Source organism: Eptatretus burgeri, chromosome 4, assembly GCF_056783735.1.
Source record: "Eptatretus burgeri isolate ZD-2024b chromosome 4, Ebu_testis_v1, whole genome shotgun sequence".
Classification (NCBI taxonomy): domain Eukaryota; kingdom Metazoa; phylum Chordata; class Myxini; order Myxiniformes; family Myxinidae; genus Eptatretus; species Eptatretus burgeri.
This window is the reverse complement of record NC_140964.1, coordinates 71,549,737-71,567,730: the sequence shown is the minus strand read 5'-3', so window position 1 is coordinate 71,567,730 and position 17,994 is coordinate 71,549,737. Positions and strand designations below refer to the sequence as shown.

The window sequence follows — 17,994 nt, the reverse complement described above, 5'->3', positions numbered from 1 at the left end:
AGACAAGTTCCATGCCCGATACCATATTATATTCACCTCCAGTGGCAGCACAAGGTTGAGTGTTGCAACTGTCCCAATGCCAGCTTTGCCCAATACATGGCCAGCCGCCATTCTTTGGAGGAGGCTCCACACATAGTCGGGCTCGCACCCGCATTCCACCTCCACAAGACACTCCGCATGTGGACCACTGACCCCAAAACGACCATCCACCATTGACTACAGATGAAATAAGTTGAGAAAAATTAATGTGGTAAAAATGAGATATAGCAAAAATATTGGCACCCTTGCACTTTAAAAAAAAAAAAACAATGCACCATTTCTTCCAGAAAATTGTTGAAATTAAAAAAATCTACAGGTATCCCCATATGTATTTTGTTTGGTTTGCAGTGGAACAAAACAAAAAAAGCTGAAAAAAATTACGAAATCTTAGCTTATTCCACACACAAATCCGAAAATGGCTTGAACAATGTTATTGGTACCTTTTAGAAGTTGTAAAAAATAATGAGATTTCAAGCAGGTGATTCTCCTTCACTTTGAAATTGAACTCACCTGTGATGAGTTACAGGTGCCTGCAATATAAAAATCACTCATTCAACTAGTTTGAATAGAGAAAAGGAGTTATTCTGCTGTTTTGTGTCACTGTGTGGACCACCGCAATATGCATGGAGAAAAGAAAGTAAACCAGAGAATTGTCTGAGGAGGTCAGACACAAGATTGTAGCCAAGCATGGACAATCTCAAGGATTCAAGTCCATCTCCAGAGACCTTGATGTTCCCGTGTCAACCAAACGCAATGTTATGAAGTTTAAGGCCCATGGAACTGCAGCCAAGCTCCCTGAACGTGTCCACAAGAGAAATCTTGATCGAAGATTGCAGTGAAGGCTTGTTTGAATGGTGAAGAAAGCACCTCGATCAACTGCTAAACAGATTCAAGCTGATCTTCAGACACAAGGTACGACTCAATGAAAGGGGTTCTATGGTTGGAGACCGAGGAGGACCTCACTGATGAGAATGATACATAAGAAAGCCCAACTGGAGTTTGCCAAAACACACCTGAACAAGCAAAAATCTTTCTGTGAGAATGTCCTGTGGGCAGATGAGACCAAATTAGAGCTTTTTGGTAAAGCACATCATCGCTATATTTACAGAGAACAAAATGAAGCCTTCAAAGAAAAGAACACCTTCCCTGCAGTCAAACATGGAGGAGGTTCAGTGATGTTTTGGGGTTGCCGCGCTGCCTCTGGCACTGGGTGCCTTGAATGTGTGCATGGCATCATGAAATCATGAGTTTACCAAGGCCTTTCAGCGCAGTGTTCAACCCAGTGTCAGAAAGCTGGGTCTCCGTCGAAGGTCATAGGTCTTGCAGCAGGACAATGACCCCGAACACATTTCAAAAAGTACCCAGGAATAGTTCAAGACAAAATGCTGGACTGTTCTGAAGTGGCCAACAATGAATTGAGTTCTAAATCCCATTGAACATCTGTGGGGAGATCTGAAAACAGCAGTTGGGAGAAGGCACCCTTCAAATCTGGGAGAACTGGAGCAGTTTGCACAAGAAGAGTGGGCAACACTGCCAGTGGAGGTGTAGGAAGCTCATTCATGGCTATAGGAAGTGCTTCACTGCAGTTATTTTGTCCAAAGGATGTGCTACCAAATATTAAGTCGAGGGTTTCAATAATTTTGTCGATGCCATTTCTTTATATTTTCTGATTTAAAAGGACATATTAAGTTCTGAATTAAAAACAAAGGTTCTGTTTTATCAACAGCGAAATAATGAATTGTGGGGACAAATATTTTTGTCAATTTCAACTTATTTATAGAGAAAATTATGAGTTGTATGAAAAAAGTGCAAGGGTGCCAATATTTTTGGCCACGACTGCAGATGGACTTTATGGAATTATTCAAAAAACACCACACACCTCCAAAATGATAACCAAATGGGAGGAAAAAAATGACTACATGTATCATTAAATATATACCACAAAACTGGACTGCACCTGGGCAAGCTTTGACAAAACAAGCACGACTGTCCATTAGGCCTCGGTCGCACGAGCCGCTGATAAGCTGCTGTCGCACTACGTCTCGCCGTCGAAAAACAACACCCAGACCGCAGCTCCTGGAACAGCTGCTCCATGAAGTCCATGGGGAGAGAATGCAGTCCACTGCAGCAGAGCATGTGTTGCCATATGGAACAGCAGATTGCAACCACACACAACTACCATACAACATTGATGAACTGGTATGGAGACTTTTTTGAAGGAAAAACCTTGGATATTGTTTTACTCATTTGCTGGTTGAACTTAAAAATCGACAACACAATTATAGGTGACTGGATGAAGGTCTCTATCATTTCATCTCGTGGTACCCATCTTAGAATGACACATACATGACGGTTTATTATTGATTTTGATCTCACAAATCTGAATCTGCTTGTTTGGTTGTTCAAAAAAACCTGCAGTTAGTTGTAAAAATGACTTTGTTTGAAAAGTTTATTTTTGCCTCACCAATTTCCTACTCAATTACCCATAGTTATTTGCACGTGTGACGTTGGCTCTCAGGAAAACCAATCATTGAGCTGCAACCTTGGGTGCAGTATGGTAGTGCTTTCTCCAGACTCTAATCTCGAGGAACAAAAAAAATAATAATACCACGGATTATCATTGCTGTCATGGAGTGTTTAATATCCATCATTGCAAGATGACTTGTAGTGAATTGAGCTCAGAAAAAACGAAGCAGAATGGGAAAGCGTAGCTTGAGGTTGAAATAGGTGACGATTACCATACAGCCATCAAAGCACCATCTTTTGTGGACCGACGAGGAACCGATTCCAACTCAGTGTGGGTATCATCGGCATTGGTACTCGAGGTCCACAAACAAACCTAACATCCAAGGTGGCAAGAAGCATCTTGAGAAGAAGAAGTTGGTGGAAGAAGCTACAATGTCTTGATCCGCTGAGTCGAGTGACCCAATGGTGAAAGCTCGGCAAAGATCACTGCGGTTCTCTGACAGCTCATCATTAACTGGGGCCCAGAGATCAGAAAATGTGCTGCCTCTGTCATGCATCATATGCAAAAAAAGTCGAACACTTTGTCACAAGCAATCATAAGAGAAGACGTGACCCAAAGAGAATGGCAGAAACACCCGATGCGGGTGAGCATTGCTTTTGAAATTCTTTCTAATTTGTCCGGTGAATTGGTGCTTTTGGCCTATTGTGATCCATTGCTTCTGAGTACTGCGCAAGGTAAAAACCTGCAGTAACAACGAAAGTAATCCGCTGGGACTTGTACTGTAATGCATTCTCCCACCGTGAACGCCCATACACGATACACATTTACATGTAAAATTTGCTCCCCTCCCACCATGTACGCATAATAGCAATATTATATTTAACAATACCCGTTTGTAGCTTTGAGTCTGAAATCATACTTCCAATACCGTTTGTACATCTACACAGGACCAACAGGCAAAGACGAACTGCTGAATGTGGATCGGCTGACCGGAGAACTGGGTCAGAAAGTTTGGCCTTGATCCGTATTCACGTTTTCACCAGTTGCGATAGTAAGAGCGGATTTTGCGGCATCGGTCAGAAGAAGCCATTCGATATTCTCTTGAATAAAGAAACGTATCAAGATGCATCTGCACACATCGGCGTGAATTTGGTCATGACGGACGGTTCGTCCAAATCGATGGAGTCCTTCGATTGTGATCTTTACGGTGAGAGCATTGACAGCGTCATTGAAGTCTGCTCCCACTTGTTTTGTGCAAAATCTTCATGTGAACAATGTTTACTTCCAACGTCGGATTGTCTGCATCTCTGCAACCAACGTGCCAATTAGCAGGCGGCATTGTATCGCATATCGCTTTCCCAACTCATCAAGCCAACAGATCCATCCAAACACGGCTGGAAATTACAAGGTGATGAACTCACAATTCACAGGATGAAGGATCCACCTGCTCCCCAGAAATTCTCAATCACATACATTGTGGCTGAAATAAATCAAAGTGTCAGAGCAATGTTTCTTCTTGCAAGTCAAATCGTATTTCTTGCACTGATTTACAGGCTGCGCCAATTATAAAAAAGACCTCACAAACAGTTCGTGAAGACATGATTTTGGAGGATGCAACACCAGTGATCTGTCGGATTCCGATGATTTATAGTTCGTCGACCTACTTCAAATTATATAACCCGATTGTGGTATATTCATGATGGATTTTGCGATTCGGGAAAGACAGTGGTTTTGTAGTCCGTTTGTTGTTCCCCCTTTTGAAATTATACCTTGTTCATTTCGTATTTTTTCTGAGTCAATAATGATAATCTTTCAGCAAATTGATCATTTCCAACTGTTCCAAACGTGTTTCATTTCGTTTCAATATGGATAAAGTTAAACTGCTTTGCGGGATGCAGATTCAATCGAAAATAATACTTTAACTGCTAACTTCTGAACATTTCAATTTGGGGTATTACGATTCCTTGTCTTTCAATTCATGAGCATATTTAATTACCATTCCACAGTCTTCCTATGGAAATAAATGTTTCTTTTACCAAAGAAAATAGCAACATCTATATTTATTAAAATGTGAACACCTTTAATGGATCGTGAACAATAAATACTTCACACTCTTATAATATGACATGACGAGTTTTCCTCAATCAGAGCCCGTTATAATCGGACAATCGCATCAGTTTTGATGAACGGAGCCCTTCCACGCTCGTGATGGGAATTGTATCTTTAATAAAGAACACTGCATTAACTGCAGGGTTTTTGAACAACCAAACAAGCAGTTTCAGGTTCTTGAGATCAAAATCTTTCAGAAACCATCATGGTTCTGTAATTCTAAGATGGGTGCGGTGAAAATCTTTTCTTTTTGAGATGGAGACCTTCATCGAGTTGCCTATTATAGTAACAGACTAAGATTCAACGATAAGTTGATGAAAATGGACAATGAGATTGAGTAACATTGTTTGATAATAATGGGCAAGGTGACAAACCAATGTTGGGGAGCACATCTTGATTTTCCATACATGGAGTGAAAGCCAAATTGAAAGAAAGGAAAAAAAAATCAAATTGGAGGAAGAATAAGAGGAGGAAAAGGAGAGTTTAGGAATGTGTGAGGACGAAATGAGAGAAGGGAAGCATCAAAGTATTAAAATACCAGTTGTTATAAAATATAAACCGAAAAACTTCTTCCAATGACCAGCAAGAACAGTTGTCATCAACATGGTGGGTGTGATGTCATAGGCTCCAATTTATCCTTTTTTGTGACTGCATCCATAAGACATTATTTTCTTTCAGTAATGATTGTATAAGCTTACCCAAGAGTAAATCATTGAAAGAAAATAATAATCACGAACAAAGGAGGATGCCCATACCACAATTATGTTCATCGGAGGAATCTCGGCAGTCTGGGTTGAGGTCACAGCGTCTCTCGATGCTCACACACTCACCACTTTTGCATGAAAACTGATTGGAGGAACAAGGAACTGTGTAGGGAGGGCCTGGTTCAGGGTACCACTCAGGGGGTGTGCCAGGAAAAAATGGTGTTGCACCTGTCGTCTGTGTTAGAACTGGGGATGGTGGTGTGGGAAATCGCACTCCTGAACCTGACAACAACAACAACAACAACAAATTCAATGAAACATTAATATTTAAAACTATTTCTGCATACAAAACCAGAGATAAGGTTATGAAAGTAAAAGTTTGTGGTCAGGCTGCTGTAAAATATATATGCTCAGATATTGAAGGCACTTGCATCAGATTTTCTTACCACAAGGAACCTCATCAGAGCCATCGGCACAGGTGATGACACCATCGCAGACAGCTCTTGCATTGATGCACTGACCAGATGAGCATCGGAATTGTCCCATCATGCAATGTTGATGTGGTTGTAAGCCTACAAATATAAGTTTGAGATGACATTTCAATTGAACATTCAAGATAAGCTGGGCTTGTGAGAATGAACAAAACCCCCTCAGTAATGCATTTGGAATTACCTGGGGACCATGGATATCCAATGTCTATCTCTGTAGAACCAAGCAGTCCTGGATGCCCAGGTGACAATGTTGTGAATGACACAGGTGGCCGTGTTCCTCCAACATGATGAATTGGGGGTTCTTTTGTCACTCCATGAGGCTTCCACCATCCCCAAGGAAATTCTTCTGGACTTATAGTCCATTCTTCTCCGGGTGCTCGACTTGCACCTGGTGGTGCAAATTGTTCAGACACAAGCACGTTTTTTCATGGAAGTTTGACCCATGCAGTGGGAATATAATCCTTTTAAACGTGGCCTCCGATGCAATACTCACGACACCAAACAGCAGGTTTAAAAGGATTATGTTCCCACTAGAGGGGATTCCCACTTTGTTTATGATATAGATTTTTACATATATGCATGTGAGTGGTATTTTTGAGTCATGTGCTGCCGCCTCCTCTCCATAAAGCACCATGTTGCATCAGTCCGCCACCCCTCGGCACTCATGATGGAGAACACAGTGCAGAGGGGAAGAGGGAAATTCTGGTATTTTTGCTTACGTAATAAATAGATGGTATAGTGTTTTGACCAACAAATTTTAAGAGAAAAGAAATACTAATTAACTTTCACCCTTTCAAAAAAATAGTGCGATTAAATTATTAAAATATGAGCTTCTTTTTTTTTGTTCGTATCCTTTTGTCACCTGCGTCGCGAGGATAGCGACCTGTTTTGTGATGCTTTAAAAGGCGGTGTATAGTCAGAAACACTGTTTTATAGGGTGATATATTTCTGTTCTATGAATAAAAGGGAAATGTTGAAAAACAAAGGATTGAATATTGCAAACGTTTTCTGAATCGAACAGATATGAGAAACGGGATTGAAAGAGACTCACCAATATATTGACTGAAGAACAAGAATACGAAAGCAACCAAATACCTATTTTTTTTGGGGGGGGGGGGGAATGGTAAAACCTGGACCCACTTTGACCCCAATTTGTTTCATGTCGTGAACAAAATTGAGTTGCAACATACCAAATATGATTTTAGCCGAGTTTGGTCATAATCCCATCAGCAGTTTCGGAGAAGAAGTTGCAAGTGTTTATGGATGGACGGACTGACGATGGGCTATCCCATTAGCTTCCCCGGAACAATGTTCCAGGGGAACTCAAAAGGATTCCTGGGAGATCCTGCCCTCTGTGCGGGGATAACTAGCATCACAAGTTGGCATTTGTAGTTTCGCCCCATGTTCCCACGTGCCCACGTACCCATACACACAAACAGACCTTTATTTATTTACTTTTGTGTCACAAACCTCCCGGGAGTTCCTCGAATCCATCGTTGTTGGATTCATTGAAATCCGTTCTCAAGTGATAACATGAAAAACATACAGATGGATAAGACAGACGTGGCAACTTTTATAACAAGTAATAAAAACATTTTAAACAAGTGGTGCCAGGCACAACAAATCCCGCCCATTTAAGGCATAAAGTTATTTTGGGGATCAAATTTAAATTTGATACATCCTTAACCTGAATGTTGATTATAAGGAATAGAATAAGGAATATTTTAGTCTTAGTTTGAAGTCAATTAAACCATTTTTGATGAAGTTATGACCGTAAAATGATTTTGACCTGTCAAGGCCACATAAGGTCAAAGGTCATGGTGTCAAATGAAAGCCAAAAAAGGACTTGATACATGTCTTCCATAGTAAACATGCATATTCCTAACCTTTTTTGATTTATAATGGAAAATATGTAATTTTGACCGATGACATCATAATGCTTGAATGTGATAACTGTTGTTTAAATCATGGGTACTTGAAACTTGTAAATTATGTTAGTCTTGAGCTGGCCGCGTATGTCTGTAGAGTGTAGATATGGCCTGTAGAATTAATATTTATTATCCATCTACCCACACCTATCAAACATGTGTTATAATATATCAAATTAACATAATTTACAAGCTTCAAGTACCTGTGGTTTATATAGTGCGTGGTGCACTTGATAATAAACATCAGACTACATCATACAATAAGACAAACAAACATTTTTTTTTTTACATTTTATTCATCTTAAAAAAATCTCCCAAATAGAGTCTTTGATAATACCATGTGGGCAAATAGATTTGTCCAAGCCTCTTTTGAATAGTATTGTTATATATTTAGAGATAGAGATATAGAAGAGCAGAAGTGAAACGTGGTGAACATCATTATATCGATCAACTAGAAGGAATGTTTCAGAAAAAATATCATTTTAAAATGCCATTTATTATGAAGGATAATTATGGTGTGTTTGCACATCGCGAAAAACAAAACATGACGAGTTGCGTTATGATGTTATCATGAAATCGTATCACTGACGTGAGCTGAGTTCGCATTGTTTATGACACCAGTCGCTAGGTGTCGGGATGAGGGACACCATATGTGTGCCTATACCAAAATATTGCACATAAAAGACAAATGAAACTATAACATATACTTCATAAGGTTGCAAATATACTATGACAATACTTTACATGGAGTTTGATAAATGATCACACCGGATGGTGCTCCAGCTGATACATTTCAGTTACAATGAACACAGAAAAATTTCTTGCAATAAAGTTGAAGAATTTATCAATGAAACTTAATATAATTACATTACTTAGCAAATGTGTATTTGTGGATAATAAACAATATAAACTTAAGATATACTTGGCCACTAGTTTACAGCTAATCATGTCCATACTATAAATAATAATTTCACTTTCACAGTTACAATATATACAGTCCATATCATAGGTATGTACTATATGTAATATAGTATTGAGAACGGTTCATTATTTGTGTTTGTTAATAAACAATGAAATATTCTTTCAATTTATATTCTGTGTTATGTTTATTTGTTCAACAGGAATATTAAATAACAAATAAATGAAAACGTTCTGATCGTAAAGCGATTTTGACTCGAGACTTTCATTGCCCACCTGTGAATACAATCTGACAGTGTTTGAGCCAGCCGTTTTCCCGTCAAGTTGTATTTTCGTAACCATGTTTTAGTTTTAATCAAAAATTTGTAATTTTGACCGATGACCATGACCCCTAAAACTTCGGACCCTCCCGATCTTCACAAATATGCATTTTTCACGATATGATCGTTAGGATTTTAAGTCACAAATAGAATAAGGTTCACCATAAGCTTAGTTTGAAGTAAATCGGATCATTTTTGACGAAGTTATGAGCAAAAAAATGATTTTGACCTTTTTGTGACCTGACCTTGACCTTTGACCTAATTGGACCCAAAAGTTAATGGGGTCGTCCGAGGTTCATTACCCACCTGTGGATACAATCTGACTGTTTGAGCCAGCCGTTTTCCCGTCAAGTTGTATTTTTGTAACCATGTTTTAGTTTTAATGGAAAATTTGTAATTTTGACCGATGACCATGACCCTCAAAACTTCGGACCCTACCGTTCTTCACAAATATGCATTTTTCACTATAGGAATGGGTAGGATTATAAGTGACAAATAGAATAAGGTTCACTATAAGCTTAGTTTGAAGTAAATAAGATCATTTTTGACGAAATTATGAGTGGAAAAACGATTTTGATCTTTTCGTGACCTTGACCTTTGATCCAATTGGACCCAAAAGTTAATGGGGTCGTCCAAGGTTCATTGCCCACCTGTGGATTAAATTTGATAGTTTTTGCTAAAGCCGTTTTTCTGTAAAGTTGCTAACAGACAGACAAACAAACAAACAAAGAGACAAACAAACCGGACGATTACAATATCCCGCTCCCTCCCTCCGGGGGGTGGGATAACAAGAAAAAGAGCAATCAGAGATTGCACACCCTTGCCAGGACTTGTTTTGTGTAGTTTTGTGTGGTGTATTTTGTATGGTGTTTGTGTACTGGTGTGTTACGGAATTAATACGATAGCCACAAGTAGCGGTACATTCAAAGTACACCGCCCCCATGCCAAATAAATAAATAAATAAATAACAAATCCTCCAGTGCACGACATTGCTGGAGTGCCTTTGGTGCCCGGCGATGCCACTGTGCAGCACACGGAGACATAATTGTGAGAGAGCGGTGTACAATAATTGATTGATTCATTGATTAATTGCATAATTAAAGTAAATAAATAATGATCGTAAAATAATTAATTTCTTAATCAAATGGCTAATAGCACACCAAAACCACCGCTGTTTCATCCGAATCTATAACCATGAAAATTAAGCAATAAATCAAAAACTGAATAATTAATCGATGAATTGCTTAATCAATAAATCAAAAATACTTCTTTTTTTTTTAATAGCCAAATCACTTGTTCACTGCCATGTCCAAATAACAGCTTCCTCGTTCACAAGGTGCCTGAGATATTGCCCAGATGAGAAACAAAATAAATAAGTAATTAATAAATCGATAATAATTATGTAATTAATTGATTTATCAAAAAATAAAAAAAAACACGATTTTTGCCAAAGTACATCTTCACTTTGTCCCCAAATTTCAGCTTCCTGGTGAAGAAGGATGGCTGAGATATCACCCGAACAAGAAAGAAAGAAAGAAAGAAAGAAAGAAAGAAAGAAAGAAAAAAGAAAACAAGAAAACAAACAAACAGAGTAAAAACTGGAATTATGGAATTAGGAATGAATGGTGTACAGAAACTGGAAGTGCCATTTTATAACTGCTGGCAGTGACGACCAGGTAACAAGACGTCACGCTTTGATCGGACACTTGACGCTGACCCATGGCATTTATTAATATTCAATTTAATTCAGAATGGGATTAAAATTAATTCAATTCAAATCAAATGGAACACCAAATATGTACAGTCCTGCATTGGAGAAATCAGAAGGAACCGAAACAAGCAAAAAGCAAAGATAAAGTCATCAAGAGGAACTTGGATAGGATTCACATTTCAGCTGCTACTCCTCCACCCTCAAACCCATCCAGGCACAGCCAAGTGAGCCTTATTTAAATAAATAAATCAAAAACAACCCAGATTTAAAAAAAAAATTCTGGCTGCCAGACCATGTGTCCGATCAGGTTGAAATATAAACATGTATTCCCCATCACTAATGGACAGCGACAGTGAACTCTGATTCCTTCAATGTGCCAAATAATCTAGTCCCCTACGAACTCAAAACCTGCTCCAGAACTATGGCAGCCAGTGGTAGGAGTGTCAGTAATCTAGTCATCGGATCTTCCAATGGAATCGTCCACCTGCCACTCCCGGAACTGACAGAGTGTAATACCATTCCTTGCAATTCCGCTGCGATTCCAACACCAGAGGTCGCAAGGCTCCACTCACATGTACGTACTAGCGCTGAAATGTTTCCCGAACCTGACACAGAAGTGAGCATCTTGCTGTTATTTGGACGAGATGCTCCTCAGCTGCTTAAGTTCAGAGAATCTCAAAATGGACCACCTAATGCTCCGTGGACACAGCGTATGGACCTTGGATGGATGATAATTATTATCGGTGATGTATGTCTGGACAGTGTCGATAGCCCTGAGCGAGTGAAGGCCTATCGTACCCACATTCTCGATAATGGAAGACCATCAGTCTGCTCGTCATGCTCTAATTGTGTCATCATCAAGGAAGTCATCCAACCACGTCGTCATGTACTTTTCGGTCAGCTCTTTAGGAGATCCTGTGATGACAGAGCCAACAACAATAAGGTCGGCAGTGACGTCTTTCAGCGAACAAGGAATGATGACGGGCCGGGTCGCTCTATAGAAGACAACCGTTTTCTTGTGATCATGGAGGAAGGATTCATCAGAAATGAAAATGGTAATTGTGTGGCTCCATTACCCTTCATACACAATGTAAAACTTCCAGACAATCGATCCCTTGCCACCAACTGCTTAAAGTGCTTTTGCAAGCTTCTGGATAAGAAACCAGCTCTTAAACAGCAGTCCGTAGACTTCCTGGCTAAACTCTTTTCCAAAGGACATGCTGAGCCTCTTGAACCAGGAACAGAGGCAAAACAACCGCGATGGTATCTTCCTCATTTTGCTGTGTTCCATCCACGCAAACCTGAAAATATTTGTGTGGTGTTCGACAGCAGTGCTGCCTATCATGATGCCTCTCTAAATAAGGTACTTCTTCCTGGTCCAGACCTCCTCAATAGTCTCTTTGAGGTATCAGGTATTGAGGTATGCTTCAGACAGGAACCCATCGCCATCATGGCAGAAGTAGAGCAAAGGATCCACAAGAGTATATCACCTTCTCAATGGAACTACATGGCAACCGACATTAACTCGGCAGGCCTGGCCATTCGCTCCATAAAAGCCTAAGACCTTATGGAGTCATTGGGGCTCTCTGGGCCAAGATTTCTCTGGGATTCCAAACTACCCGTTAAACCTACTTTGTCTGCTGGAGAGTTGACTGACGATCTGGAGTTTTGTTCCAGAACCCTGCAATCTACCAAGCATGAATGTTCATTGGGAACACAACACTTCACAAGTTTCTTGAAGTGGAAGTTCAACCCCCCCCCCACCGGGAAAATAAAATAAATTGCCTTTGATCATTCATGCAATTATTTCAGACTGCAACTGACAATCGTATCTCCGGTCAAATTGAATTAAATAAATGTAATTATACCCAATGCGTACACACCATAAGGACCTGAGTGCACAAGGGTCATCATGGTATTGACTGATCCCGGCACATATTGAGAGTAACTCACGAGGAATGCAGCCCAACACCTCCACACGAAGAAAGAAGTCGCCCTGACCGGTGACTGGAAGAATGCGGAGAAATTGCAGTAAAATTGGATGTGGCAGTGTTCTCGTTACAGGAGTTACACCATCAAAATTTCCTTGAAAAACCTGCCAAAGGCGAATTGAGGTTAGTTCTTCAGATTTTAAAAGGCCTCCGAAACCTGGCTATTTCAAAGACGGAAGAGAAAATTGGCATGGAAAGCATGTAGCTTTGCAGGTTATGAAGTCATGCTGAACTTAATAATCTTCCAAAAGTTATAATGATAAAAAATGACTCTCGTACTTTAGGCCTACTCCAGGGTTTTCCAGGCTCAACATAGCTTGCAAAATGATGGCCATTCAAACTGTAGGCCAAACGGTATTGGCTGACATAGGCCCGAGTGAAGACATTGCTTTGCACACTGGAGCGAACGGTGGCGCCACCCTGCGTGACGATACCAGATACCAGCATGGGCTGTAAGAAGTTAATCTGGAGGTATGGCTGGCGGTCGTGTGGCAGAGGGCTCCAACCAGCCTGTTTGACCACTCTGGTGGGAACACAAGTGCAATGTATGACCCAACAAAATATCCGAACAAATACTTCAGAAAGATCACAATGAAAACGAGAAGGGCACTCGGGAGAGCGCATACCACCGCTCCGTAATGCTTGATCCACGAGAACATATCAGGTCCAATACATTTTTGAAATATCATGATATATATTATTTTGAGCCCTATCTCTCAATGTTGAAGAATCACTTAAGAAATTCTCGTAGCCAGATCCAGATTCGGATCTTCACCAAAATCTAATCAATTCGCCCGTGTCACACACTCAACGTGTCCATCAAGTTTCATCCGAATCCGTCTACAACCTTTTGAGATATCGCGCGATATATCGGTTTAACACTATCGTTTAATGGTGAAGAATGACTTAAAAAATTATCAGATCCAGATCTGGATTCGGATCTTCACCAAAATCTAACCAATTCGTCCTTGTCACACGCCCAACATCTCCACCAAGTTTCATCCAAATCCGTCCACAACTTTGAGATATTGTGTGATATATCGGTTTAGCACGATCGCTCAATGGTGAAGAATCACTTTTAAAATTCTAGTAGTCGGAACCGGATCCGGATCTTCACCAAAATCTAATCAGTTCGTCCTCGTCACACACCCAACCTGTCCACAAAATTTCATCTGGATTCGTCCACAACTTTTTGAGCTATCTTGTACACAAACAGACAAACAAACAGACAGACAGAAATGGGGTGAAACATAACCTCCTTCACCTTTGGTGGTGGAGGTAAAGATTCAAGTACAAATTCCCAAACAATTTCCTGAAACGGCCAAGTGGAAAAGAAATACAGCCATCATTTAGGATATGTTAAGTTGGCTTGAGCATATGAATACACGTTCGGTGTTGTGAACTTCACGTGAAGTCTAGTTTCAAAACAATTTAAGAAGAACAAATGAGTGGTATAAACGGCACGAACATGTTCACTACGGTGTTGAGCCGCCCAGCGTCTGGTGGATTGCTCTGGCGGAACGTTGATGAAGTTAGCTGGTGATGAAGGATACCGCCATCTTCCAGGCCCAGTGGTGACTTGCAACCATCTTCAACACATGGACGAGAAAGAACACAGAAATTGATGGTATGACCAACCACTGAATAAGAAGCTAAAATTAAAATAAAAACACCGTGACCAAAGATTGAGAGATTTAATTAAAAACTAGCATCCGTTGAAGACAAAGTCTTCAATATCCCCCACCATAGTAAATGAGGAATAACAAACTTATATTCCCTAAGCGTGTGAAATATCTATGTGAAGTTTCCCCTTGATCTGTCCAGCCGTTCTGGAGAAGAAGATTTTTAAAAAAAATTAATTTTCAATCCAAGATGGCTGACGAACCATGTGACCTATGACATCATAACTTTACATTCTGCCTCCAATCCTCCAGTGGAATACGTTTGTGAAGTTTCGTATTAATCGGATGAGGTGTGTTTTTCTATCCAAGATGGCCGCCAAACCATGTGACTTGTGACATCATAATTTTTATTATGTATGCAGACATGATGGAAGATGATAGTTGCACATTTTCGCTTTGTTCGGTTATGTGGTTCCAGAGAAAACATTATTTAATATTTTTCTTGAATCCAACATGGCTGCCAAACCATGTGACCTATCAATTAGAAAATATCAAAAGGCACCAGTTCACCCCTTGCTTGATATTTGTACCAAATTTCGTACATATATCTTGAGGGGATTTGTAGTTAAGCTCCGGAAACGAAATGTGATGGACAGATGGACGGACGGAACCCATTTCTATATCCCCGCCAACTTCGTTCGTTGGCAGGGGATAAAAAACAAAAATGAAGCATCTTTCTCTCAAAACTGCAATCTCTTCCTCACCTTCTGGAATCCATTCTTTTGGTGGTATGAAAGGAGGAATGTGTGGCTGAGAAAAGGAAAACAATTCAATGCGAAACCTTAAGTTGAACAATATTTTCAATCCTTACAATAATTTTACAAAACGAACACAAACTGCTGTTGAATGTAAACATGAGTAGTTTGATAGTGCACGAGCTGGTCAAGCGATAATTAAATTTCTATCACAACATAGTGGCAGCTTTGGACATTCAGTCAGTAACTATCACTTAACAAATCAAAATAAAAAGCTTTGCATCAGAAAGACAAACTGTGAAATACCAACCCGGGGCCTGATCGTGACTTCTGGGAATCCAGGCTTGCCTGGAATGCTGGAGGAGAGAAGCAGATGGAGAGAAAGAGTGGGTGACAGAGGAAGAAGGAAAGAGGGGAAAGTGGGAGAGGAGTGCAGGGGTAGAGGGAGAGGCAAAGAGATCCTCTCAAAGACATCACTAAAAACGAAGCACTTTTGTTGATTTTGGGAGAAAATTCCTGAGAAATAGCAAAAGGTGAACTTACTGACTCCAAGGCAGTGTCGGTGAAATGCAGCCAGTCTCATCAGAACCATCCCTACAGTCCACAAACCCATCACAGTGTCGTGACTCGGGTATGCAATGGATTTCACCTAAATGGCCATGACTACATTGAAACTCCTGACCAGAGCATCTGCGGCGATCACGGTCTGGAGTCTCACCAGAACCTGGACATGAGAACAACAGAATACAGGATGGCCATCATCACACTATAATATGAGAAGTGTCTGTTGGGTCGCCGAAATAGGTGACCCTTATTGTCAGTAATTCTGTCTGTTTGTTTGGATATTTGTTCGTTTGTCATCAGCATAATTGGTAGTAAACGTGGGCGGATTTTGACCAAACTCAGGTGGTAGGTACATCTTATGACCACGTGCTTTGGAAGTTGTGATGGTTGCTAGGGACGCTTTGGTTCCCCAGCAACAACCGAAAAACCTTCAAAATCGGTACCGTTCATGCGAAATCAATTCCGAAAGCCATTATCCCACGTAGGGTTATGAAATTTGGCATGAATGATCTACAGGTGATGCTCTACCAAATATATTCCGTTTTTGTGATATATGGAATACTTTACCCGCAGTGCCCCCTACAATTAGGGTATGCGCGAAAATTGAAGGCCCCCGAGCGACCACATGAGTGCATCGATACAAATGAAACTTTGCAGGTTCATGGTACTCAATGAGCACTACAACTTTGCCTCAGGACATATTGACCGATTTCGCTTAGGTCAGGGGTCAAAGGTCAATTAGTGCAAAAATCAATAATACGCGAGAGCAGGAGGCGCCTTCACGCCAAATGCTACTCTTCCTCGGGTTATGGTCGGATGGTCATGAAAATTCACACTGATCATCTGGATTATATTGTGCACAAACTATCGAGCCGGATTTTCGATTTATATCTTCGTTCACCCACAGCACCCCCTCGAACTTTGGGGATTTCCGATTTCAAACCGCATTTTCGGGACTTTTCATTCAAATGGATACCGAGTAGTTATCACGAGATGGAACTCGATGACATTTGATATGCATAATCTTAAGGTGATTCCCTATCCACTATATGACATCTATTTTGCTCTATATCTTATAGTTTCCATGCTCTTTAGTTTAGCCTGGTGTTGGCGCAGTGGTTAGGGCAGTGGCTTGGGATCCAAAAGGTCCTGAGTTCAATCCCCGTTGGGCCACTGAATTAATACACCAGGGGGTTGACTCAGCCTGTCATCCTTCCGAGGTCGGCGAAATGAGTACCAGTATACTGGGCCGGTGTATACCCCGGTTAAAATAGGTGTACCATATCCCTGTGTCGTAAGAGGTGACCAGGGTTGCGTCAGGAAGGGCATCTGGCGTAAAACATGTGCCAAATCACTCTGCGGATCATACGGATGATCCGCTGTGGCGACCCTTAACGGGAGCAGCCGAAAGAAGAAGATCTTATAGTTTCCATGCTCGGCGACCCATCACCACCTACCGGCTTGTTTGTGTGTTGTTTGACTTGTATGCACTTCTAAACAGCTGGATAGAATGAGTTCAAAACTTCTGGTTGGACTCAGAGTGTGCACAGGAAGGTTTTACATGGTGAAGGAATTTATAATCATAATGGCATGGGGCAGACCCCAATATTCTCTCTATGTAAATGTGTATTCTATTGTACCCTCTCCCAGGGAGATGTGATATTACAAGTCATTCTAGGGGAATGAACATGTCCGTAATTCTGGGGGAATGTTCGTAAGGACAGCTTCTTTGCTTGTTACTGAAACATATATGGTGTTAGGTATGGAATGATTGAATCGCTTAGCATTAGCATAATCAACTTTCAGGCATTCTGTTTCATTAATTTCCAAACTTGGAGGGAACCTTAAGCTGGTTGTTGTGTTTACCAACATTTTCTATTGTATGCTAATGATCCTACCATGCGGTATCAGAATGCAGGTAATTGTGTGCTGCTACCCTGGCTAAATTCATAGTTTCTGGCTTGATTACCATTAAGAAGGCAATTACAAACCACAAAGTGCATTCCTTTACTGACTAAACAGGACTTCAGAAATACTTAACCCCCCCCCCACCCCCCCCCCCCGACGAAGAGGACTGAACTTGATTGACAAACTGGCGTTTGGTTTAACATTGCTTTGGGAAAGGTAAGTATTCGTCAACAGTTATTAACCTCCGCCATCCTCGAAGATGGATGGAGGTTACTGTTTTCACCCCTTTCCGTTTGTTTGTTTGTTTGTGAACAGTATTATGGAAAAACTCCTCGACGGATTTTGACGAAACTCGGTGGGGGGGTTCGGTATGGTCCAAGGATCATGCCATTAAATTTTGGACTTGGTCCCCCCCCCCCAAAAAAAATTGTTAGAGAAAAAAGAATTTTTTTTTTTGCATTTCTACA

The 17,994-nt window shown here is 40.6% G+C and overlaps 1 protein-coding gene across 4 annotated transcripts in view; it reads right to left on the bottom strand.

Moving 5' to 3' along the window:
- LOC147028318 (SCO-spondin-like) overlaps window positions 1-17,994 on the bottom strand; it is a 431,359-nt gene that overhangs the window by 256,189 nt on the left and 157,176 nt on the right. For all 4 annotated transcript variants that reach the window (XR_015057517.1, XM_085878618.1, XM_085878617.1 and 1 more), the window contains exons 47-57: window positions 15,599-15,779; window positions 15,366-15,411; window positions 15,065-15,110; window positions 14,147-14,267; window positions 12,958-13,201; window positions 12,641-12,782; window positions 5,992-6,198; window positions 5,766-5,891; window positions 5,371-5,601; window positions 1,997-2,161; window positions 37-216 (exon numbers count right to left, since the gene is read on the bottom strand). Coding sequence is in view for 3 of the 4 variants with exons in the window: in XM_085878618.1 (XP_085734744.1) it covers window positions 37-216; window positions 1,997-2,161; window positions 5,371-5,601; window positions 5,766-5,891; window positions 5,992-6,198; window positions 12,641-12,782; window positions 12,958-13,201; window positions 14,147-14,267; window positions 15,065-15,110; window positions 15,366-15,411; window positions 15,599-15,779 (1,689 nt within the window). In the remaining variant the exon portion in view is untranslated. The remainder of the gene's footprint in view (window positions 1-36; window positions 217-1,996; window positions 2,162-5,370; window positions 5,602-5,765; window positions 5,892-5,991; window positions 6,199-12,640; window positions 12,783-12,957; window positions 13,202-14,146; window positions 14,268-15,064; window positions 15,111-15,365; window positions 15,412-15,598; window positions 15,780-17,994) is intronic.